The 24,940-nt window shown below is 30.6% G+C and overlaps 1 protein-coding gene across 2 annotated transcripts; it reads left to right on the top strand.

Moving 5' to 3' along the window:
- Window positions 1–4,351: 4,351 nt before the first annotated feature.
- Window positions 4,352–17,335, top strand: LOC135927973 (sodium-dependent multivitamin transporter-like). Of its 2 annotated transcripts, none has more exons than XM_065464268.1 (17): window positions 4,352–4,509; window positions 6,990–7,191; window positions 7,509–7,577; window positions 7,997–8,048; window positions 10,342–10,475; window positions 11,152–11,232; window positions 11,402–11,478; window positions 11,987–12,127; window positions 13,430–13,559; window positions 14,072–14,160; window positions 14,399–14,529; window positions 15,114–15,181; window positions 15,232–15,318; window positions 15,593–15,947; window positions 16,180–16,237; window positions 16,482–16,570; window positions 17,061–17,335. In XM_065464268.1, exons 1-17 carry the CDS (start codon window positions 4,373–4,375, stop codon window positions 17,147–17,149), a joined length of 1,989 nt encoding a protein of 662 aa, XP_065320340.1. In that variant the 5' UTR covers window positions 4,352–4,372; the 3' UTR covers window positions 17,150–17,335. The 2 variants fall into 2 exon arrangements, with proteins under 2 accessions (XP_065320340.1, XP_065320341.1); XM_065464269.1 differs by having other exon boundaries at window positions 10,342–10,409; window positions 17,061–17,333.
- The last annotated feature ends 7,605 nt before the right edge of the window (window positions 17,336–24,940 follow it).

Below are 24,940 nucleotides of genomic sequence, written 5' to 3'. Positions count from 1 at the left end.
TTTTTTTAACGAATTAGTTATGTTCCGAGGAAGAATGAATCATGATATCGATTCTTATATACAAAAAAAGAGAGATTTAGAAAGTATCTTTATATAAAAATACGCCTTAGATACATATTACCAATATAACCGGTATCTTTTAAATTTCTTAATCATCCTTTTTTTTTGTGTGGAGAGAAACGTAATCGTGTTTCAGGGATCGGTAGTCTAAATACTTCTGTAAGAAGGGCGGAAAAAATGGAGATTTTATTATTATTTTTTTTATTACAACAATTAGAAGATCATGCTAAATTTTAACTTCTAGAGAAAATTAAATTAGAGAACAGACATACGAGTTCGAGATTGTAGAGAGTTTTTGGTAAAAAAAAATATTCTAAGCACCATATTTTCCACAAAATCACAGACGTAACCAGGATTTTCCTAAGAGAAGGCGGAGAAATTTTGGGTTGCTTCCACTCCCAGTAATTTTTATTGGATCATTTTAGGCTTTCTACTTTAACATCAAGTTGATTTAGGTTAGGGTTTAGAATACTTTTTTTTTAGAAAATTTATTAAAATTGAAAAAAATAATATATATATATCAGAGATCTACCCGAACCCGGGCCGGGCCGAAAATAATTTTTAAAAAAAACCGGTCCGGGCCGAAAATAATTTTAAAAAAAATCCGGGTCCGGGCCGAATAAAATTTTTAAAAAAAATCCGGGCCGGGCTGTACAAATGGTTCCTCTGCTGGTCTCTGATATATATATATATAAGTGCTATAATTAAAAGGATTTAAAAGAAACTAAAATTTAAACAGGAATGTTTAATCTATTTATAGATTTTATAATTTTGTTCCCAATAGGGAACCATTGTCGTTAAGATATTTTTTTTTATAAAAATTTTTTGGATGTGACTAAGAGGAATTGAAGAAAAATGTCGAGATCTTTATAGATTTTTTAAAATTGATTTTGGTTTGAAAATTTTTTAAAAATAATTTTCTAATAATTATTTTTTTTAAAAAAAAATTATTAACTATTATAATTTGTTTATTTTTTAAAACATAATTGTTCAAAGAAGTAAAAAAAAAACGTGTAAATATAAAATGTTTGTTAAAGAATGACTGTTGAAAAGTAACGGTTATTGTTTATTAAGCTACTTTCATAAAAAGAAGTAACTATATAAGTATCGTTGTAAAAACGGCTAACTCCATAATTTAGCCAGAAAAATATAGCCTACGCCTTGAGATTTCACTACTAGATGTCCAAACCTTTGTGACCATCTACGAGCGAAATATTCAGGGTTTGCGCTGAATGATATATATAGTTAGCCATTTTTAAAAATAGGGTCAAATGCTGGTAAGTTACTTTTTATAAACATATCAGTGTCTACATGAGCCGGGGGGGGGGGGGTAGGAACAGTTTGCATCCTAATATCTATAAATGGGTATGGGGTAGAGGGTAGGGGGTAGGCATTTGGGGGGGGGGGTAGGCTATAATAATCTAGAAAATTTTACATTACATCTTTAAATTATCTATGGATAACATTTTGGTATTTTTAGGGGGGGGGGGTAGATGTAGATTTTTTAGGGGGGTTTGCATCCAGTGAATATACTGTCACGTAGACGCTGGATGATATATATAAAAACATTTTCGGAATATTTTTTTTATTAATTATTATACCAAGATAATTCTTAATTATTTAACAAATTTTGTTCAAAGGGAATTTAAAGAAAAAAAAATACAATTTGAAAATTAAGAAATATAATTTGCAAACCAAATAAAATTTTTTATCATAATATTTAATTCTCTTGAAATATCCGAATATCTTTACATCACAGAAAACATATATTAATTTATTGATTGACTGCCTAACTGACAATTCTTCACGTCAATCACAACAATTTGTACCGCCAAAAATATAAGCAATTATATAAGATTTATATTTCACCAACAACAATATTTTTTTATTTTACTTTGAAAATTTCAAAATTGGTGTCTAAGAAAAAAAGGGGGTGTTTAGTGTTTCATCCAATATAATTAAATAAAATATATAATATTTTAAAAATTAAACTAAAATAAACCGGCAGGGGTGGAGACTGAGAGAAAACGCCCCATGGGGCGAAAGTTCAAGGGGAGGGGCATTTTTGATTTTTTTTTAAAACCTTTAAATTTTTATATTGTTTATTGAGTTTACAATTGGATATAAATTCCCTTCATTTTTATTGATTTTTTTTTAAACTTTATAATGATAATGAATGATGAGTTAAACAAAGATCAAGAATTTCCTCATAATTCATAATTCGCGTTCAACTGACAATCATTAAAAAGACTTCTATCTAACCTAGATTATTTGGCCATTGTTAATAACTCATTTGTGTAAAAGTTAATGTAAGAAAATATTTATCAATTTTGCGCGGATGCATGTGTTTGCTTGCACTTTGTTTTGCAATTTGGCTAGTGATTCTTTCACTTACTATTTCATAAAACCTTTAAATTATTTTTATCATCAATCTCTGTTCTGGATATGTCGTTAATACTATGAATAATCAAGTCATATGAAATTTGTTATTTTCGTAGTTCATCCGCTATCTACTTTCAGTAACAAAGCAAAGCCTATTCAGTTGTATCTTTGTTAATTCTAACAAATGGTTTATGATAGAAATATTGGGCATCCGAAACTGATTATTATATCTGATCAATAATATCTTCGAATACCTCAATTCGGTAGATTTGAAGTGCATTATTTGGGCATAGATCGGAAATTCCTCAGGGATTTTTTTTCTAGGGGTAGCTACAGAAGAGTGTTTCCATTCCATAAAATGTATATTCGGGTATCATTCAATAAACAAAGTTATTATTAATAATATTTGCCATTAGATAGCTTTCATATGCATTAAAAGGATATTTTTTAAACTCACAGAAGATTTACCATCTTCAACTATTTTCCACACTTGTTAGGATTACTAAATTTTATGTTTGTAAATCTTTTCATAGGGTCCAATTATTTCAAAAAGATTTGAGCCGTTTTTAATGTTTTATTTGCTTCTGATTTCAAAGTTGTTTTTAATTCAAAAGAATTTTTGCTATGCATATATAATTGAGATACTTATATTATTCGGTATTAGCACATTCTTGTAATTAATCCAAAAATGCCTACTCACGTGCCTATTATCTTATTTTACCATTTTTTTATGAAGTCTTTTAAATTTTCTGAAGCTTTAACCTGGCATTCATATCTTTTCGTCCACATCTACCCTTTATATAATTCATTTTAAATAAGTGACTTGTGCGATAAGTGAGATTCTTCTCAGGATTGAGAATGTATCAAATGCATAAATTGATATATAACACCATATAAAAATACCACCCGATAAAGAATGCTTAATTTGAGCTTGCAAACCAACAAATTTACTTGGCATCTTTGCTGCTCCGTCAAACAATTCTCCAACTATAATAATTTGCAATCAATAATAGTCCGACCTAGTGTAAAATACCAAAAATAATAGTTTTACTTGGATGCATTTTAAAAATTTGTCGTTGCAGCTAAAAAAATAAATTGTCGTCCTACATTGTTTCATATCACTTGCACTGTACAGAGATATACAAATTTTTAAAAATCAAGCTTATTCACCACACCAAGTATACAAGTAATAAACACAATTACATGAAAGAAAATTTTATACCAGCTATAAATACATCATTTTTAACCTAGCCAAACTTCTTAAATATATTTTTTCATCATTTTGTAATCGATTTATATGTTAATATAATCTAATTATCAAATCATCATGAATTAAATATGCACTTATATGAATTTGTATAATAATGTATACAACCTCTCTAATTTAATGGTTCTGGGGCTAAAATTAAAGAGGGAAAAAATCAAATTAAAATAAATATTAATAAAAAATATGGTGTGATAATTAGCAGGAAATTTTATAATCCTTCATATTGTGCTCAAGAGAAAATATACTTTGGTAATTGTTTTCAAGCGCAAATATATATTTTTTAACTTTAATGCATGAATTTTAAATTTAACCTAAAAGTTAAGGGGGCCAATTTTAAGATGGATCCGGAGATGATGATAATCATAATTTATTTTTTTTATAGTATTAGCAATAATTGATTTTTAAAATATTCATTTATGTATCAAATAACTACTAGTATTATAATAAGGCTATTTGAAGATTATATCAGCCATTGATATATTAATTAGACACAATGATGTCAAATTATTAAAATATAGATAATAAGCTAAATTTTGTTTATTGATTTGATCAAGAATTTGGTCATCGGGTTTAAAAATAATTTTATAAAACATATTTCTTGCCTGATAAATAAAACATTTCCATTCGTTCACTAAGATAATATTCAAAAAAAATTAAAAAAAAATGACTTTTAGTAGTCTATCAAATATAGATTATCTAGTTATATTATTTTTTCTAATTATAACGTGCAGTATTGGAATATATTATGCCTGGAAGGATAGACATTCTTTAAAATTAGATAATGCTTTTGTTGGAAATAGGTTAGTATATTTACCAATTTATAACAACAGGTTTTATATCGTATAATAAATGTTTTATTAGATTGGACAAATTTATTTGCAGCATATAAATTACAAATTATACTAAGCTATTTTTCATAAATAGTGGTTTATAAATAATTATAGTTTTATTTTTTTAACTAAAAAATTAATATAATATCATGGTAAAATTAAATTAAATGAGTGAATTATGAATTAAAGGAAATCCAAATTGAGTAAAATATTTAGATTAATAAAAAGTAATTTTAGTAGGCAGGCATAGAAATAGGGGAAGAGTATATTTAAAAACGAGAAGCTTTATTTATATTTTTATAATAAGGGTTTAAGTTATGAGTTTAGTGATATAGTAAACTTTTCAAAATTTGTATTTTCAAATTTTTTAAGGGGTTATTTTAAATTTTGATGGGGCTCGAGCTCACAATAACACTTCATTAGTGACACCTCTGCAGGATAAATTTGTGAACCAAGTTTGGGTTTGATACCTCTACAAAATAATAAAGATAGTTATAATTTACTTAAATAGCATAAACACTAATTTTGTATACCTGATGTTATTATGATCATCATAAAATGAATTTTTCTTAATAAAATACGGCAATTTAAATAAAATTATATTTATATTTTAAAAATAATATTTTACAAATAAATATATTAATAAAATAAAAATTATTTCACAAGTTCTTATTATCTGAACCTTACTGTTCCGAGTTCAGGAAAAATTACATTTTTGGCCATGTTTTATATAATTTTGCCATGAATTTAAAAATAAAAGAAAATAATTTATACTTAAAAAATTACTATCAAATTTTTATACAATTCATCATCTTAATAACTAAAATTCACCAAATTCATTTAAACTTATAAATATAAACAAATTAAATTTAAAATTGCCTCATTAATAATTTGTCACTATAAATTATACACGATAAGTAATATATAACACTTTTGCCCTCTAGTGTTGAAGGTTCAAGTGATATAAATTGTACACGATACGTAATATAACACTTTTGCCCTCTAGCGTTGAAGGTTCAAGAGAGCTCCTCTAGGTTTTCCTCATTTCCATCTAACTGGAATTAGTTAATTTGGGTAAAAGTAAAAATATGAGGAGCCCTCCACACGTTCGTGGGCAAGCCGCCACGTACTTGCACGATTTATTTACATTGTCAAAAAATTTGAAGAAAAATTTAAAAAAATAAAAATATGTTCAAAACATTTTTCTATCATTTCATAAAATCAAATAGTTTAAAAACTTTTTTTTAGTTAAATTTGTACATTGACATAATTAATGATCATTATCAATATTAATGAATTTTACTTTTACCCTTTTGCCTTTTCTTAGAATGAAATTTTTTATTTTTTGATAAATATATGAATAAAAATACCCTTTTAGCCTAAGGAAAAAGAAATAATTATTTTTAAATTTAATATTTTTTTTGAAAAATATTTATTTTTGGCGTGCAGTAATAATTGTAATGTAATTTACTATCTTATGAGAATTTCTTTTTTTTTATAAAATTTATTTTTTTTAGTTATATTACATTTACCTAGTGTTGGTAAACTTCTCGTTTTGAGGCCATTTTTTATAAACGGCTAATCCATTTTTTAGCCAGAATGTAGGGTTAGGGTTAAGGGTTAGGGTTAGGACCTTTGTTCCTTCTATGAACAAAATCTTTAGACTTGTATTTTTTGGAAGTAATACAGAGTTAGCCGTTTCTAAATATCGGCTCAAAACAAGCCGTTTAAAAAACACTACATTTATCCTAAAAAATATCTTACAAACCCATCAATAAAATCAAAGATGATAAATTTAAATATTTTTTTGATAACCGCGCAACTCCAGGAATGTTCAGCTGAGGGGAATTTTTTGATTGGATGAAATATAAAATTAAATAAGTAATCTGAGCTAAAGAAGTAGGATTTAAAAAAATTAGTGGGATATGGGTTAGGGTTAAGTGTTAGAGTTTAGATCGATTTTTTAAAAAAATTTATGTAATAAACTGTCAAAATCTGATAAGTCACGTGTTTATAAATACGCGGATAAAAATTTAAATAAATCAGCTGTTTTAACGACAATTCCATCGAGAATCCCGTTATTATCTTCTAAAATAAAATCAGATAGTTTCATTCCAAACTGACGCCAAAGGAATAATACGTATAAAGTATTCGCAAAATTTTGCCGCTTCTTGGACCGGTTTTCGAGTTTTACCCGATTTTTACGCTTCTTAAACCGGTTTCCGAGTTTGACTCGTTTTTTACGCTTCTTAGACCGGTTTTCGAGTTTGACCCGATTTTTACTTCATAGAATATACCCCTAAAATTTTATCCATTTTTTTGTTAAGGCAATACTTGCTGCATCTTAATTACCATATGGTAGTATTTTATGCAAATTTATCGAAAGCACCAATGCGACTAAATGAATAAATTAAAAATCCCTTTTTTTTAAAAAAAAACTAATAATTTAGGAAATTCAAAATGTTTCCCATAGCGTGTTCCCTGCTGGTCACCCAGATATCCGCCATTTTGATCTTGGGCATGCCGGCCGAATTTTACACCAGGGGCGCTCAGTACTGGGTTTACATTGTGGCACAATGGCTCGGGGTCATTGTGGCCACGCACACATTCGTTCCAGTGTTTTGCAAAGTTGGGGAGGCCTCCTCCTTCAACGTACTTTAAAAAAATATTTTTTTTTTTGGAAAAATATATTCGAATAATAAATTAAGTTTCTCGAGGTTTATAAAATTGGTTAAGCTAAATCGAAATAATTTGACTGACGTAAGTCAATCATAGTAAAGGGCTAAAGGATAATGGTTATAATAATGTAGATTTTGAATGCCCGCTATTTCTCGAGTCGGGTGATTTATTTTCCTAATTAATTATTTATGCCATCTAAAGAGAACATAAATATTCAATTTTGCAATATTTGCCTAAGAGGTATTGCCGCAAATTTTAAAGAAATAAATGTGTTTAAAAATAAAATCAAGTACATTCAACAACGGTTCCACTCACCCACCCTGAGAAGCTATTGCGCTCTGACATTCGTTTTAACTCAAGTGCCATCTATTATTAATTTTTTAATTTTTTTTTTTTATAAAACAAAATAAATATGAATATCACCAAAAAAAAGTGTTGTTATTTATTAGCCAGAGTTTGGAACACCCGAAACTGGAAGCTAATCTGAAAACCGGAAATGCGGAAACCGGAAGTCGAATCAGAAGCGAATCTGAGAGCCGAATTTAACAGGAACCGAGCCTGAAGCATATTCAGGAGCCGGAAATAGAGACTACTTTTTAAAAATTCAACACAAGCCGGCAACATTTTTAAAAATTTACCGATACCGGATATTGGGCCACCTCTTCGAAAATATGCCCCGAACCGGAAATACTTTTTTTTCTTTTTTAGCTCAGGTTTCCCAGAACTCCTTACGAATATATTTTTTTAATGTAAATTTAAAATTCAAAATTAAAAAAAGCTTTTGTACGCGTCGGTAGTGCTGTTCGCTCCTTGCCTGGCCATCTCTCTAAGTAAACTAATTATAAATATCTAACCGGAAAGCGTATAGCGGGGGTTAATTGACCTAAGCGTATAGAGCGGGGTTAATTGGGAGTCAAACGAACGGGTTTACTTATTTAAAGAGAATGAAAATTCAATCTTAATAACCCTAACCCCTTCCGTTTGTTCGAATTTTATTATTCGGGCAAAGTCGGGCCGGATTTTTACGATCTGGCTATTTAACTCGACCCGGCTATGAGAGAAAAATTTTTACAGTTCCAGTTATGTCTTAAATATATTATTCCTTTAAGAAAAAAAAAGTGATTCGGTTTTTAGGACCAAAAAATGACAGAATTTTTGAAATAAAACAGGAAATAGGAAAATAATTTATGGATCACGTGACGATATGGAAAGGAAAGAAAGGGGGATTTATCATCGTATCATGTAGTTTTTTTAAAAAAAAAATAAGGAAAAAAGGGGAATGAGATTAATTATGAAAAGGTGACATTAAATATAACCACGTGATATATTTCGTTTCGAAATGGATCATTAACCACGTGATATATTTCAAAATGGAGCACACATATATAAATATAGGTTAGAAAACCAAGGATGTTTTAGTATTTTATAAATATTAACATTCAAATTTTTGTTCATTGTTTTCGAGCCCTTATATAGAGAGATGCACTGGTATCGCCTTATAAAACCCCGCACGGTATCCGCGACCCTGCCACGCATATAGTACGCGTAGAGCGTCGAATTTTTGAAAGATTAGAAAGAGAGAACGTTTACTAGAATATTTCCCACTCATTTTTTATAGACTTTACACCGTATTGTAAGCCATATCGAAAAAAAATGTCTATATAATCTTTCTATTTATTCACGAGGAAAAAGTTTTTATTACATTTTTTTTTGTTAATTGTTGAAAAAAATAAAATAAAATTGGCCAAGATAACTAAAAAAAATAATTTTTTTAAATTCACGAACTTGGCACGAAAAAACTTTGCCGAAATCCGGGTTGTGCCAATGGAACCAACATAAGAATTGAATGATTCAATTCCAAATTTTAAACAAACTGAGCGTTTTTACGTACCGCGCGTTACATCGTACCTCAAAATATTTTTATCGACAAACCAATGTTTCTGTGAAATGCAACTGCCACATGTCGCTCTATATGAGCAATTTTTTTTTGCCATCTCCTAAAATCTCTAATGGCTTTTTTTTTTCTCGGCTTCCCCATATAAGGGATCGAAAAAAAATAATATTTGAAAGATGACTTGTCAAAGATTGTCACAAATTATAAGACGAGATTCTTTATTTTTGTGTATCGAAAATCCATGTCGAAAATATACTAACCAAACCAAGTATTTGACAAATATATTTTTTTTTGCCTAGAGGGGGTAGGGGGGGGAAGTGGAATTAATAAAAAATTATCATGATTATAGATAATATATATTAAGATAAGAATGATTAATTTCTCGCGCCAAATTAATGACAAAAAAAATCTGCAACCAAACGTGACATTTAAAAAAAAAAGATGACGAAACCTTTAAAGAACTAATTTTTTTCTAAGTCCCCTGGAAAAGCTCAGCTATTATTTAATTGATTCCAAAAAGAAAAGAAAAATTCAGTGTAGGAATCTTATTTTTTTTCTAGATGATGCAAAATTTTTTTTCATCTTTCCAACTATATTATTCGAAATAGAAAGTGTTTAATTGGGAAACACGTGTCAAGAAAAAGGTCAGTAAATTGAAAAAAAAAATCGATAAAAACAAAGTGACGAAAGAGGTACTACATTGGAAAAACAAATGATCACGTGGGTCTAATTAGTTGATTTGTCCCACCTCGGATGTCTCATCGTTTCTGATCTGTTGCCCCCCCCACCCCCCAGTGAAATTTTGGGAATAAAGAGACGAATCTTTCGCTCGAAAGGTCCGCACGTGGATTTAAGAACATTTGTCCAACTATTCCCGCTTCAGTGCCCCGCAATTGAGAGAAGTTTGGTCTAGATTAGAACTAAATCGATAATTATTTAGAGATCGTGGGAAGCCAAGTCCTTCATGAGGCTTAGTGATCATTTTTGGGTGATCGGGTAATGATTTCGGTTAAAATTGAACGTATTCCCCTCTCCCCGAACCCCCTCGAATTCCTGTGCATCTCTGTTATATAACATTATGCACTATATTTGCTTTTACTTAATACTACAGTGATCTAGACATTCCATTTTAGTAGGAAATTATTAGAATACATTTATTTACGCCATCTTGTAACTGTAACTCGTGTACTCGTAAATATGTATATATATTTATTTTTTTTATCCGCCAGTGGTTCCGATACCGATAAATACGCTGCTCTTGATAATAGGCGGAATTTGCACCTTTTACACGGCCATAGTAAGCGGCAACGGAAATTATATTTATACTAATAGTTCTTGGAATCAGAGACCTGCCCCGGCTGGGGTTTTAATTTTTTTTTAAAAATATACCCGCGGGCCATGCAAATGATATCTCCTGGGGTCCCTGATATATATATTATACAGTAAAGACCTCATTTATAGTAAGCGCGATATCGCTCGAGGGATGCGTATTATTTATCGCTAAACAATAACGCAGCTCTATTATTTGGCATTATATGAGCGACGTCGCGATACGCGCGCTTACTATAAATGAGGCCTAAATCTAGCATAACCAGGCTAAGATTTCGCTATCGGTGAATACAAGTCAGCTGGTGACGCCATTTTGAACGTGAGAGTTTTCACGAATTTTTTTTCAATTATTAAGTTTTGTTTTAAATATAAATTATTTATATACGGGAAAGTAAAATGGCGTCACCAGCTGATTCACATCGATACGCTGAGCGAAATCGTCGGTCTGTAATTATATATAAATACCCAGGGACCCCTACAAAGGTCAAAATTTTAGGCCCGGTCCGGATTTTAAAATTGTTTTTGAAGAATTTGTATCGACCCGGATTTTCTAAGCCCGATCCCGGTTTTAAATTCTAATTATTTTTTCGGCCGGGTTTTCGGGTCGGATTTCGGGTTGGGCCCGCAAGTCTCCGATACAAATATTAATTCGTAAATAGCGGATGCCATTTTGAAATTGGATCGATATCCTTATATATATATTTTCGCAGGGCGGTTTTAAGACGGTTATAGCAACGGATCTCTTCCAATTCCTCGTAATCTTCGCGGCTATCATCGGACTCATGATCAAAGTTTTTAAATTTTTATGGTCGCACAAATCGTGACATTTTGCCACTTTAAAAAAAAAAGAATAATTTTTTTAAATTAATATTTGAATTATTCTATTTTGCGACCTTGTTTATATTTGTTTTTAATCTCTCATTATTTATATTATTATTTATTTATTTTTTTTCCGTGAAGGGGATAGTTGAAGTCGGTAGTATCAAAAAAGTGTACGGCATAGCCGGAGAACTCGGACGGTTAGGAGAGACATTCGAGTAAAAACCCGAAGAATATATATTTATTAAATGTTTCATGGGTGGGATTCGGCGCAGTTTAGCGGGAGTTTTTTTGAAGACCTGATTTCCGGAATCGAACTCCGGGCATTTGTGTATTCTCCCCCCATATTTGAACTAGGATTTTCGCGGCAAAATTTGCGCTATTCTTAGGATAGGTTTATGTGCCATGCACGCTTAACACATTCACGTGCACCTTAAATTTTAGGTTTTACAGATACTTTTATGCCCTTAATTCCCCAACTTCTACAAAATCTAAATTTTTCTAAGTATAAAGAAAGTAGGAAAAAAAGCTTATACAAAAGGTTTTAAAGGATTGATCGAGTAATCTTTTCAAAGGAATTGTTTCTAATTAGCCAGACTTTCAGATTTTAGGGCTTTTGTCATAAACGGGTCACTTGATTACCTATCAATCAAAATAAAAGTATGTTTATACCAATGACCTAATATGATTAATTTGAATTTCAAAAAAAAAATAATTATCTAACAGCTTCAATCCTGATCCCACCAGGTATCAAAGCGTTTGGACCATTTTTCTCGGCATATTCTTCCTAACACTACGTTCTTACGGTATATACCAGCCATCCGTCCAAAGATACGTTTCCATGCCCAACTTTAAGCGGGCAAAAAAGTTATTTTTAATTTATTTTTTATATTTAACGTGGTTTTCAAGTAGTGCTATAAACGTTACTATCAAAAAAAAAGAAACGCATTACCGTTACTTTAAGGTATCGGAAATTAGTAACGACGTTACTTTTTTGACTTCACAGCACTTACTCTCAAGTGGTATTGTTAAACGGCTCGTTTTGAACCGGTTTTTAAAAACGGCTAACTCATTATTTCATCTAGAAAAAATATTGCGCAAACCCGAAGATTTTTCTCATAGAAGGAATAAAGGTTCTGACATATATTAACGTAATCTCGAGGCTTCGACAAAATTTTTCTGACTAAAATATTGAGTTAGCCACAACACTACTCTCAAGTGTATACTTATTAACTTAACCCCTTTAAGTATTTCCCGAATTTTCTCCCATATATTTTACTTAAGGACAAACTTTTGAACAAATAGATACTAGTTTAAGTGTATTAATTTACCTAATTTAGCATCCATCACTTCTATTTTTTTAAAATATATATATCTTATTCCCTAAATTTTCCCCTTATACCGATGAACATGTTTTACTCTTGAAATCAATTCGTTACTTAATTACTATCATGTCATTAGTATCCCTTTTATACCCCATCAAAGTGTCAATGTATTGGCGTCCAATATCTTAGGAGTTCCTAGAAGACGAGGCATCTGGGGCAGAGTTTTTAACGCATCTAAATATATAAATGATGAATATGTATCATCTTTGTAAAAGATACAGATACATTTGGTATATAACTTTATTTTGCACTTGTTTTTAAAATTTATTTTATAACAATGGATGACGAAAATTTGGTTGTAATAATGTTATTAATACATTAAAATTTTTTTTACATAAACTAATATTTTAATACTATTGACGAAGAAACAATCAGCAAAGCATCAAAAAAAAGTTTTCAAACTTAATTGAACTTATTTAAATTATATATTTTATATATTATATGAAATATCGAATTGAATAAAAAAATTGTTTGGTTCAATAATAATTAACAATTCCAAGTTTTAATAGAAGATTTTCAATTTTTGGCATTGTGTCACACCTTGCATGGTTTATAAATAAAAAATATATCTTAAATGTATCTCGTAAAATGGTATTTGTTCGAGATACATTTTTAGCCCAATGTATCTGTATCTCGATACATTTAAAAATATAACTGCTCTGGGTACAGTAATCTTAATCATAATTCACTCCTATGATTGGAACCTAGTTCATATTCACTCTCCTTTTTATATACTATATATATTTTATATATTTTTTTTTTGGTTGGTGGATGGGGGTTTTAGGAGTATTTTGATAGTTCTACCCATGCAACTCATCCTTATATTCGTTTTGAGCACCCTGGGGTTCGTCATGTTGGCCGCTTACAAATTTTGCGATCCTCTCACCCTCAAAATAATAACTAAAAAGGATTTGGTTTTTTTTTAGAAATATATATTACACATTTACAATATTCAGAGACCTGTAAAGGTACAACTTGCACGGCACGGCCCGGCCCGGATATCTTAAGGCGACATTAAATCGGGGAGGGCAGAGATTGAGCTATCTTTTAAAAACACTTCGGTAATTAAGGCAGTTAGCCACAGAAGTAACTCTTTTATCAACATCTCAATGACATGTAATAATATGTAGACTTAACGATACATTCATAATAATGCATTCGAAAGCGTCGTTGAATGCAAATCAGCTGGAGCCGCCATTTTGGTGACCCGTAGTAATAATTATTCTCATGTTGAAAACTACCATTAAAATTAAAGTTTGCGTCAGAACATAGGAATAAAATTGGCCTCTCGTTTAAAAATTTTTTTAAAAAATGATACGGGTAACCAAAATGGCCTCCCCAGCTGTTTTCATTTGATGTACACCTTATATGTCATTGCAACAACCATAATATTAAAAGGCCCCCATTTTATCTTTTTTTTTATTAGCTTCTATCCGTATTCGCGATGCAATCATTCCAGAAGATCAAAGGATTAAATGGATTATTCCTGGCTTGTTTGTTCAGTGGATCTTTAAGGTACGGAAAAAAATCTTACTATTTTCAGTGAGAGAGAGATAGAAAATAAATGATTGATTTGTATACAGGGTTAATTTTTTTTGGGTTTCATCGATTGTTGTGCCGCTACTAGGAACAATTAGGCGAGAAATATTTTTAAAGTGCTTAAATTTTGTTAGAGGGGAAAGGGGCAACACGAAATAAAAAAAATGGTTGCTATCATTATGTATCATAGAATCCATTTTTTAAAACAACTAAGCACTCTGTCTTCCAGTTTCAATTCTCTGGCTGCCGTCACTTGGGAAGATTTCACGATTCCACTCTTCCCTAAATTCGCCAACAGGATCATGAAGAGGAGAGGGTTTCCTTCTTTAATTCCCGCATTTTTAGGTATTCAAATATTAATACTCAACCCCTATTCCATGGTACATCTTACCCCTTTGGTTTTTTTTTCGGGGAGGGAAGAAAGTCGAGTAACAATTGTCATCTAGGTTTTACCCGGGGGGTGGGGTAGACGTCCGCAACTGGCGGTCTAAAAAAATATTAAACAATGCCCGGGTTGGGCGGACCAAAAATATTTTTTTAAACCCCTCAGGTGTGCCGGTTGGATTTGAAATGTTTTAGGAATGGGATTAGACTTTTATTTATTGTGGATAGCGCCATTTTTAATTCAATTTGGCAAAATTTTAAAGTTTGGCCCACGAAATTTGGCGGGAGAACTTATTCGGAAAATAAATTTTTTAAAAACTTATTTTCAATATTCGGTTAAAACTTAGAATTAATACTCTTCAAAGTAAAACGACTACAAGGTAATATGTGCCATATTGTTTAAATCAACCCGGATACCAACAGTATGTCGATCCTGCCGATATCCGGTTCTAAGGACCAATAGGCACGCTATTGCACGTGTTATTTGTTAAAAAATATGTTTGAACACCAAAAACTTGATTTTTTTTTCGAATATATTTTTATAGCCATGTCATTCGGGTTGATAGTGATTGGAATATCGTTCTTGGCTCAAAATGTCGAAGGAATTCTTAACGTAAGTTAATCATTTATGTGATTTCTTTATCCTTTATACATGAAAAACAGGCTGCTCTCTTTGCTTTGAGCGTATTCGGGGGTCAAGCACTAGCCGTATTTTTCCTGGGTATGTTCGTTAGATCCGCTAATTACAAAGTAAATAATATAATTTTTTTTGGTATTACTTAAAGTACCTAATTTCGATAAACGCGCCAAAATAGGTTTTTAAAGGATTTGTTTGGGAAATTTGAAAATAATTAGATTTAGAAATTCCTTCACCTTTTTTTTCTGCCATTTTAAATCCCCTGTTATAATTTTATTATGATTAAGCCATTTATCATAGGGATTTTTTTTGTTTCCTTTTTTCATTCCTCGTGAAAGATGCCATTTATATATATTTATTTTTTTTTAAAAAAAAATATTCGTTTAGGGGGTTATAACTGGTAAATTTGTAGCCGACCTATTCTGCGTTCTCATAACTTGCGGGTTTATGAAGTACGGTAAGTTGATAGTCCCCCCTTATTTACCCGTAAATACGACTACCTTTCCCACATCGCTCGACAATTTAAACTATAGTTTGGGCAATCTAAGTCACGCGAATGATTCGAATCATCTGTTCAATTTAACCGGCACTTCCTATTGCCACGCGTTTTTTATAAAAGACGGCGATCGAATGCGTTACGATTACGATCGCATCAAAGCGGATTTCAATAAGACTGGCGGTGTAGGTGGCGGACTTTATAACGATTCAATATTTTTAACCGTTAACGCTCTTAATCGTTCAGGTGTTCATTTTTATTTACACTTCAGTTCAAATGTTTTTAAATATTTTATTACAATGCTTCCAGATACACATTAAAGGAACTAGTTACATTGTAAGTTATTTCAACATTTATTATTTGCTAATTTCTAAATTTTGATTCAAAGAATTTAACTGAAATGAAATTAGCACTTAATAAATTTTTATTTGAACTTTATTAAAACAATAAACTACTACTGTTAACAACAATAATTTAGATACCAACGAGATGTTCATGACTCCTATTGGAAACGGGTTGGGAAATTTCATCTTATTGTAAGTTAAATACCACGTAATTATTATACTTACACAACAGATACAAATACAGATACCATAATTTTCTGATTTTCTTGCATCTTTTTATTAAACTATAAATATATATAAAATTAATAATTTAGGTTTAAGAAGGTAATTAAATGTATACACCTTGAGGATAATAATAAAGAAAAATGGTTACAACTTTTGAATTAATTTTAAAATTTTTAACCTCCTTTTTACTAAAAAAAACTGTATAAATAAGTAAACTGTACTCGATATCTTATCTGCTGTTGACACCTCTTGGCTTCCTGATCTGTACTTTGATCGGTATACTTGTCAGTAAAGTAACGGGTAAATGTATTTTTTTTGATTAATAAAGTAACTACATTCAGATACATTTCATTAAAAAAGTAAAAAGTATCGGGATAAAGTTACATATTAAAAATGTACCTTTTAACAACTCTGGTATTTATATATTCAATGAATCGGTCATGGATAGTTTCTTAAATCGATCACAGATTTTTTTTATTAAGGGAAATATAAAGTATCTGTAATGTAGGGTACGCTTTTTATAATGATCCACTCTTAACGCCACCCTTTATAATCTTTTAAAATCGAAACCTTTCCGGCGAGAATATTATTTTGAGTCGAATTATTATAACCGTACTATTCGGGTCCGATCAAACTCGAATTACATCGGATTCGGACCGATTAATAAGAATTAGAATCGAATTCGGATCTTTAAAAATTGATCGGGTCGGTGGACACTATTTTTTAACGGACCGCTCTTCTAGTATATTAATATGTATTATTGTATAATTTGTACTCGCGCATAATTTAGGCGGAGTCGAAAAAGATAAAAACTTGAAGTACGACTATTACAAGTTACTGCATCCTTGGTTACTTCGACAAGAATATACTCACGAATGAATGAACGAATCTAATCACACCCACAAAAATATTGGAACATATGATTTATATATTTTTTTTAGAAATAGATTATTTCTATTTTAGATAATTAAATTGCTCAATTTCTTAAATCCTTACAATGTCTCACTCTTTCTCCCTCTAGGAAATGTTAATTTTAAAAAAAAATTATTTATAAAATATTATATGTATTTGTAAAATAATCATAAATCAACAACCATACTCTTATTTTAATAACTTATAATAATATATTTATTTTATATGTTAGTCAATTATATATATTTTTGTAAACTTTTAAGCAAAATGTATTAGAATTTATTTTTTAAAAAAATTATTATTATTATATGCCCCTTTATTCATACTTGGTGTTGTTAAACGGCTAACTCAATATGATATCCGGAAGATGATTTTCTCATAGATGCCACATAGGATTGAACATCTATTGGCGGAATCTCGATATAATGCCGAGTTATCCGTTTTAAAAAACCGGCTCGAATTGAGCCGTTTAACAACATTCAAACCTGCAACCGAGTAATTTTTACTTGGGAAAAGTACAGCACACCGTTATAATTATTATTTTTAATATTAACCTCTATATTAGGCGAGGCTAGATTTACTTGTTGTATACGTACCGACCCTCGAAACTGATACTTGTTGACCTGTTTTAAAATATATTTATTTTAATCTTTGGGGAATATGGATTACGAAGAGAGAAAAAAAAAATTATTGTCAAAATGTTATTTTTAGATAATAAATATTAGGTAATCGCGTAAATACGGCCTCGGAAATTTTTTAGCGTGTGCCATATTTGGCGGGGTTTATCTTTGGGTTATCAAATATCATTCGGCAACAATGTGATTTATTTGAATTGTTGACGTGGCCCTGCTAGAGTTTACTTTATAACCTTGCCAGAGATTCTAAGAAAATGTTGAGATCGCGTCAAATTCTGATCTCGTGGAATTGTTGGCGCGACTAGACAAGCGTCGAATTGACGATAAGCGTAGGGTGAAAAATCCTATAAGGTTGGGAAATAGGGATTTCAGAGTTTCTATCTGCAGTATTTGCCGCCAAACTTTATAGAATTTTCCATCTTGAGCTTATCAATCTTTTCATCTTGAATAACTTTGTATATTTTAAAATATCCAAAGAGTGAGGGAAGAAATTTATTCGAAAAGGCAAGATTCCATCCCTAAATATTTCACGCCCCTTCCTCCTATCCACGCTTAGTTTGCAGGCCCTGCTCTTTTTAACTAATCTAATTATATAAAGTGTTGTATATCTACGACGGGTATATATTTTTTAAAAAAACGATCACCTAACAGCTGTTTTGAAATGATCTCGACTTTTAATATTGAGCAGATTAATTACCATATTGTATAATAAATTCATTCCCTTTCCTTTCCTTCAAACAAAATCGTAAAATAAAAACGCAAAAATATCTGAGTCGGTTCGTCAGTTCACCGTGGCGTCAATTCGGCGCGTTTCTAATACAGCTGCAATTTATTATAAATTTAGTCAAAATATCGATCATAAAATGGAAATTTAATCTTCATTGGGATTGGGCCAATTTTTTGTAATAATTTGTTTTTTTGAGTTGGGGATCTGCTTTCGCTGGGTAAAGCTAGTCTATTCAATCAACTTTAAGATGTCATACTTATAGATTTTTATTCTTTTGCAAGGAAGAAAAGATCCTACTAATTTGGTATTGCCAAAATATATAGTATACATTAATTTTAATGTATTTGAAAAACTTATAAAAATATATTTTAAAGTATGCAATTCTTCCACTGAATTTCTTGGAGGATTATCATCTTCGGATGGTTCTTCTAGATGCAAAAATTGCTGTAACTTGATGCCGGAGGCTTCTTGTAGTGCCAGTTTTTCAGTTTCATACCAGTGTTTGAAGTTTAAAAAATGCTAAAAAAAATTTAACTTTAAATTTTCTAGATAAAATATTAATATAACAAAGAAATAAATATTCAAATTAAAAACCTTTTGCTAATATTTATAGAATAGAGTATAATCTATTTGAAATGGAAAACTTTGAATTCACAATTCATCAAGCCCTTTTATATTTTCCCAATTATTATTGGGTCAGGGATTTCTTCCTATACCTCCCCCACCCCCGCTGGCTAAGCTCCTGATCTGTGTTACCTGAGTTCTCATAATCATGCAAATTTTGTCAAATACAAATCTCTTGAGTAATTATACATTTATTATTGTCTTTAATAAATGAGAACGGATTGTTATTAATATTAGCTGGATGATTGGGAAGCAGTTCATTAATAATTTGGCTCTTATCAAAACATCGCTCAAAAAATATTTTGAAACATTTTTTGCTATTCAAATTATTTATTTTTTTTTTTTTAAATACAAGTTTGTCCAAGGTTTCTCCTAAATATAGTTTTTTTTAATGAAATTTGTTATTTTGAAGTTCATCTTGATGTGTGACTTCCTTTGTCTTTTGGGACTTTAAGGATATGAAAAGTAAAATGGAATAGCTTTTTCCCATAATAACAGATGCTTGCAATCTTCAAATAATTGATTCGATTAGGTTTACCACGAAGGATTGTACTTCTAATCTGATTCACCGGGGTATTCTGGATAATGCTGGGGGTGGAGGAAGTCTCAAGGCAAGAATTCAAGCCCATGAATGATCTAGATCATTTAAAAATAATTAAATTTTGAATTATTTGCTATCGCAGAATTATGTTTGAATATTAATACTATCAGGAAAGTTGGTTAAATTTATATAAAAGTTATTAGATGATGATTTCATTTTCTCCTCCTTATAACATATATTATAACCGCTTTCCCTCATTTAAAGCTAAATCTTAATTAATTCATGATCAGTGTTTTTTGCTGACAGGAATTATGGAATTTACTTTAATGTCTTTACCCTATTAGACATTCATTTAAAAAGTCCAAATCTTGGTCTTCAAGGAGCCCACATAGACATTTTCGAGGGATGATGTACATATATTACTTGTATAAAATTATACTGTTATTTCAATTATTCCAAGTTAATCTTTTTAGAGTGCCTTAGTTATTTCCTATTTTGCTCTCTATTCAAGCACGCAAGTTATTTGAATATCTTTTTTTAAATGATAGTTGTAAAAAATCTTGACTTTTTTCTAATGAGAATCTCAAGATCATCATTCATACAGGATTCTAACGATAAAAATAATAACATATATAGCGGGGGGGGGGGATATTTTTTTGCAAGGCAGAGCGCTAAAGTGTCCCTCGCGTTATTCCACCAAAATGTTTCATCTATTTAACTAATTTTATCGGGGCTTCCCTTATCGAAACGATCCATGCTTTTAAAATAAAACCCGTCTGTTCCTTTATATTTTACCATTAGGGTTCTTACTAAATTTCTATCTCCATTAAGTTCTTCCCATTTTTTTCCTTAGTGTGAACACGTACCTCTTCTATACGTTTCCTTCCATTCCTTTCACGCAACCACATCAACTCTTTCGTAAATACACCTACGTAGCACTGGTGTCTTCAAACATTGACTCCCAAAAAGTAAGGCATACAATAAATTCCTCATTGTATCCTACCAGTTAAACATGGAGCGACGAAGAATCATAACCTTAATAAATCACTTCTATACTGACCGGCGTTATGTAATTTGTCATATATGTTCTTAATAGTAAGTATATTGCCATTTCTGAGAGACTTGACTAGATTAATTAAATGATGAAAAATCCCCGGAAAAGGATTGTTAAATAATATTAAATATAATCTAAGTATATCCAAAATCTTACAGAAGAGATTAAGTTTTATGACCAGGACAGAGCAGTCCATATCTCAGTCAATAACTTGTTTTGAAATGAATCAAGTGCTCGGATTCCAATTCTGTAGAGTTTTTTTCAGAAGATCCAAACCTTAATAAAAACAACTTTTTGGATAGTCAAAGGTCTCCAGTTAATGATCTTATAGTATATAATTAAGAAATCTTATTACCAGAACTTTGATGCTGAGTATATTTTAGATTAAACCAAATACTAAGCTAGAGATATTTGGCACTAATTTCGCGTATGGTTATTCAAAATCTTTTGACTCAACCATATTCCCCTAGTTAATATTGTTTACCTTTAATATAATATTATCACTTCTCCTTTTTTTAGTGTTAATAATCCTCCGCACGTTCCATTTTTTGCTTTTCATGTTCTTTCTAATTTATTTCTAAACCTGGGGAAAACTGGGAGGCAGAAATATTAATCGCTTCATTAAAGTCTCAAAGGGTAATCCTGGAACGAAGGATACGCCAGCCTGAAGATTTTGCTCATGGAAGGAAAAAAAATGTCTCTAGACATATATTATCGTAATCTCGAAGCTTAAGGCAATCATTTTTCTGGCTAAAATATTGAATGAGTCCTTTAACAACACTAGAAGGAACCCTCTTAGTATATGCATAAACATGATCCTATTCTAATTGAATTTTTTTTATATTAGAGTCATCAGGAGGTAAGCGACAATTGTATTTATATTCTGGAGGAGGAGGGGGGGGGGGCATTACATTAAATATATATATATACACTTTAATAGGAATAATTATATTATTGGCCCAAATGGGATGACTTATTGTCGTTTTGAATATAGATTCTTGGCATTGTGAGAATAAAGTTACTGTCTACAAAAAAAAGGACCGAATCTAATCTATGGAGAGTGACGATGTAATGGCTGCTTTGCTTTCTCATCTTCCCCTTCTGAGTCCGCTACTTCTCTATAGCAGACGGAGAAAACGATTGCTCGTTAATACGGAACTAGAGAATGAGCCAACACGCTAAAGAATCATTACTACATTCCTAATATTTAACAAGTCATGAGAGCTTTTTATAAAACTTATAAAAGAAAAAATTGAAATTACTTTTTTAATTTTTGTATATAGCATGCTAAGTAAAAATAAATATATAATTTAACTTAGTTTTAAGAATTCTGTTGAACAATGTGGTTAATCTCTCCCCCCCCCCCCCGTTAATTGCCATAAAAACGACAAAAAAAAATTATTATAATTATGAAGGTGACATAAGTTGGACTTAGAATTATCAATTAATTATTGTTGAGAAAGACATTTTTTTTACTATTAAATTTCAAAAAAATTTTTTACCGCCAAAATCAAAACTAGATTAGCAGAATCCTAGCAAAATTGACATATTATTAAAAATTTAAAAAATTCCTTTTTTTTGTTGCGTAAATAAAAATAAAAAACAAATATATATTAAGGGGGGGGGGGGATTAAAAAAATTAAAATATCCTGTGAATTCTTAAACTCCCTCCAGGGAGAAATGAGTCGGATAATATGCACACCTAATTCTAAATAACCTTTTTTTCACTTCTATAAAATGTCAAATTTTTGATAAATTTTTGTATGAATTAGTAAAAAAAAAAATTGAAAAAATCTATTTTTAAACTTAATTTGATAAAAAAATTTTAACAAAATCATCGTTTTAAAATAGATTATTTTGTAATTTTTTGGTTTAAAAAGAAGAAAATAATGCCTTCAAGAAGCTCTTAGTTAAAAAACTAAAATTCCACTGTATAAATTTAATTTTAATTTGATATTTTTTGTATATTATAAAAAAAAAAGATGAAATAATTTCGATAAAGAAAAAAAAATAGATATTTAAATAAGTTTTATATTTTATAATATTTTCCGTGGAGTTAAATAACTGCAAAGCATTTTCAAACCTATTTTGCCCGAGTGTCTTCTAATGCGCTTTTTCCCGCTCGTGTTTCTTTATCTTACCCCACCCCGGCTGCTCCACTTTAATTTCCTGGTTTTTTATCCTATCACGGCTCCTGACTTTGCTGTAGTAAAAAGTTTCTAAAGTCGATTGCTACCCCCCATTAAGAGTAATTCAAAGTTTAAGAACTCTGTTAAACTTGATTATATATATTCCTTAATTAATCGCGATATAAGTTTCTAAGCAAATGGATCCTATATGTGCCTACAATCCTTGCAGTATATGCTCAAACGTAGCTTAAGTTCCCCTCCCCCTCCCTCAACTGACAAGTAAATATACCAAAGATGTGTTATTCGATATCAGATCAACAATCAATATTATTTGTGTGTTACCCAGGAAACCAATTAAACTTACTGTTGCTATATGGTTACGCGTGGCGATGATTACCTTTTCCCAAAATTAACGTATTTATAAAGTAGATATCCGCAAAAGTAGGCCCGGCCAAACGGGTTTCGGACCGGGTTCGGGCCTAATATTTATTAAAGATAATGCGGACCGGGTCGGCTCGGTCCTTGGATATATTTTTTGAAAAATATATTTAAATTTATCAATTTTAAATTGAAATTTTTTTTTATGTAAAATAAAAATATTTGATTTTTATTCATAGAAACTAGACGCCGTATAACATACATGTCTTTTAATTTGAGTGATTAAAAAATCAACTTTCTATATTTTAAATAGGTTCGGGTCGAGCCGGGTCGAGCCGGGCCGGGCCGGCTTTAAAAAAAATTCGGGCTGGACCGTGTTTGAAAAATTGGGCCCGATGACTTTAATTTTTCTACCTTTAATCGTTACTTTAATTTTAATGTTTAGTTAAAAACAAATATAAAATACAAATCATACGTGTAATCTCATAAGAAAAGAAAGAAAGAAAGAAAGAAAGAGAAAGAAAGAAAGAAAATTGTTATTTTCAATTGTTACGTAAATCTTTATTTATTTTTTTTTAAATTTCATATAATATTTTGACTTTACATGTCAATTTAAATGCTTTGTTTTTTTTTTAAATTTCGAGGCTCCAATTTAACATATTACCCATTCGTGTATATTATCAAAATATTATGGACTCAAACTCCAACGTTAGTGCATGTTTCTCCACTCGCGACTTTCTTCTTTTCAGGGGGCTTTTATTACTATTTTTAGTATTCTATTTGGATGGTCTACAATGAAAGAGCAGTGCGTAGTGAGTGAAAAATAGGATTATTAAACTGTTTTGGCCAGAAAAATATTGCCTGCCCCAAGCATCGAGATTTCGATGATATATGTCTAAACCCTTTGTTCCTTCTAGGAAGCAAAATCATCAGGCCCTTGCGTTTTTTTTCTAGGATGAAACACTAAACAAAGTATTTGATTAAAAAAAATAAATAAATAAGAAAATTGAATCAGTGCTTATTCAATATTCTTTGAGAGGAAAGAAAGATCTTTGGAACGATTCCAGTCAATAAAATCTTGTTTTGGTTCCCACCACTTCAGTTCAATAAACCTCGTTGAAAAAGGTGTTTAGTATACATCAAAAAGCCGTGTAAGAAGGATACGGATACAAATCGAAAAACAGTTACTATTAAAGTATCGTAATAATGATAATAATATAAATATCTGCCCAATAAATTTGAGGATTTGTTGTAATGAAATATATCGATTGATGAAATGAAAGGAGAGACAGCCTACAAACTAACCCTTTTTTTTAAAAGTAACGGTTTCGTGTAACTTAAAATTGTTAAAGGAACTGTGTTACTCTCCTCAAGAAGTATAATTGCAATGAGGTTGATATTTTTTTACAGAGCAAAGTTGGTTGAAAACCCTTATATCTTGAGCAGGGCGGTAGCTAAGGGAGGACTCGTGTTGGGTTTTTGGCCCCCCAAGCCTGACTCCCAGAAAAAAATCTTTGGTCCACAAACTCTCAAAAATTTTTACACCCCCCCCCCCCCCCCTTAGAAAAATATTATTAATTTAATTTTTATACAAATTTAATAAAACAAGAACATATTAAAAATATCGGTTATAAAATATCCATTCACTCATTTCATGAAAAAACAGCTGA

Source organism: Gordionus sp. m RMFG-2023, chromosome 4 (genome assembly GCF_954871325.1).
Source record: "Gordionus sp. m RMFG-2023 chromosome 4, tfGorSpeb1-WG-v2, whole genome shotgun sequence".
Classification (NCBI taxonomy): Eukaryota; Metazoa; Nematomorpha; class Gordioida; order Chordodea; family Parachordodidae; genus Gordionus; species Gordionus sp. m RMFG-2023.
This window is presented reverse-complemented; position numbering and strand designations above follow the sequence as displayed.

Excerpts from the sequence above, each read along its gene's own strand:
- LOC135927973 (XM_065464268.1), top strand. The coding sequence starts at position 4,373 with ATGACTTTTAGTAGTCTATCAAATATAGATTATCTAGTTATATTATTT. Across the intron at positions 11,233-11,401 it reads TCATCGGACTCATGATCAAA|GGGATAGTTGAAGTCGGTAG; the intron begins GTTTTTAAATTT and ends TTTTCCGTGAAG. Across the intron at positions 15,182-15,231 it reads ATGTCGAAGGAATTCTTAAC|GCTGCTCTCTTTGCTTTGAG; the intron begins GTAAGTTAATCA and ends CATGAAAAACAG.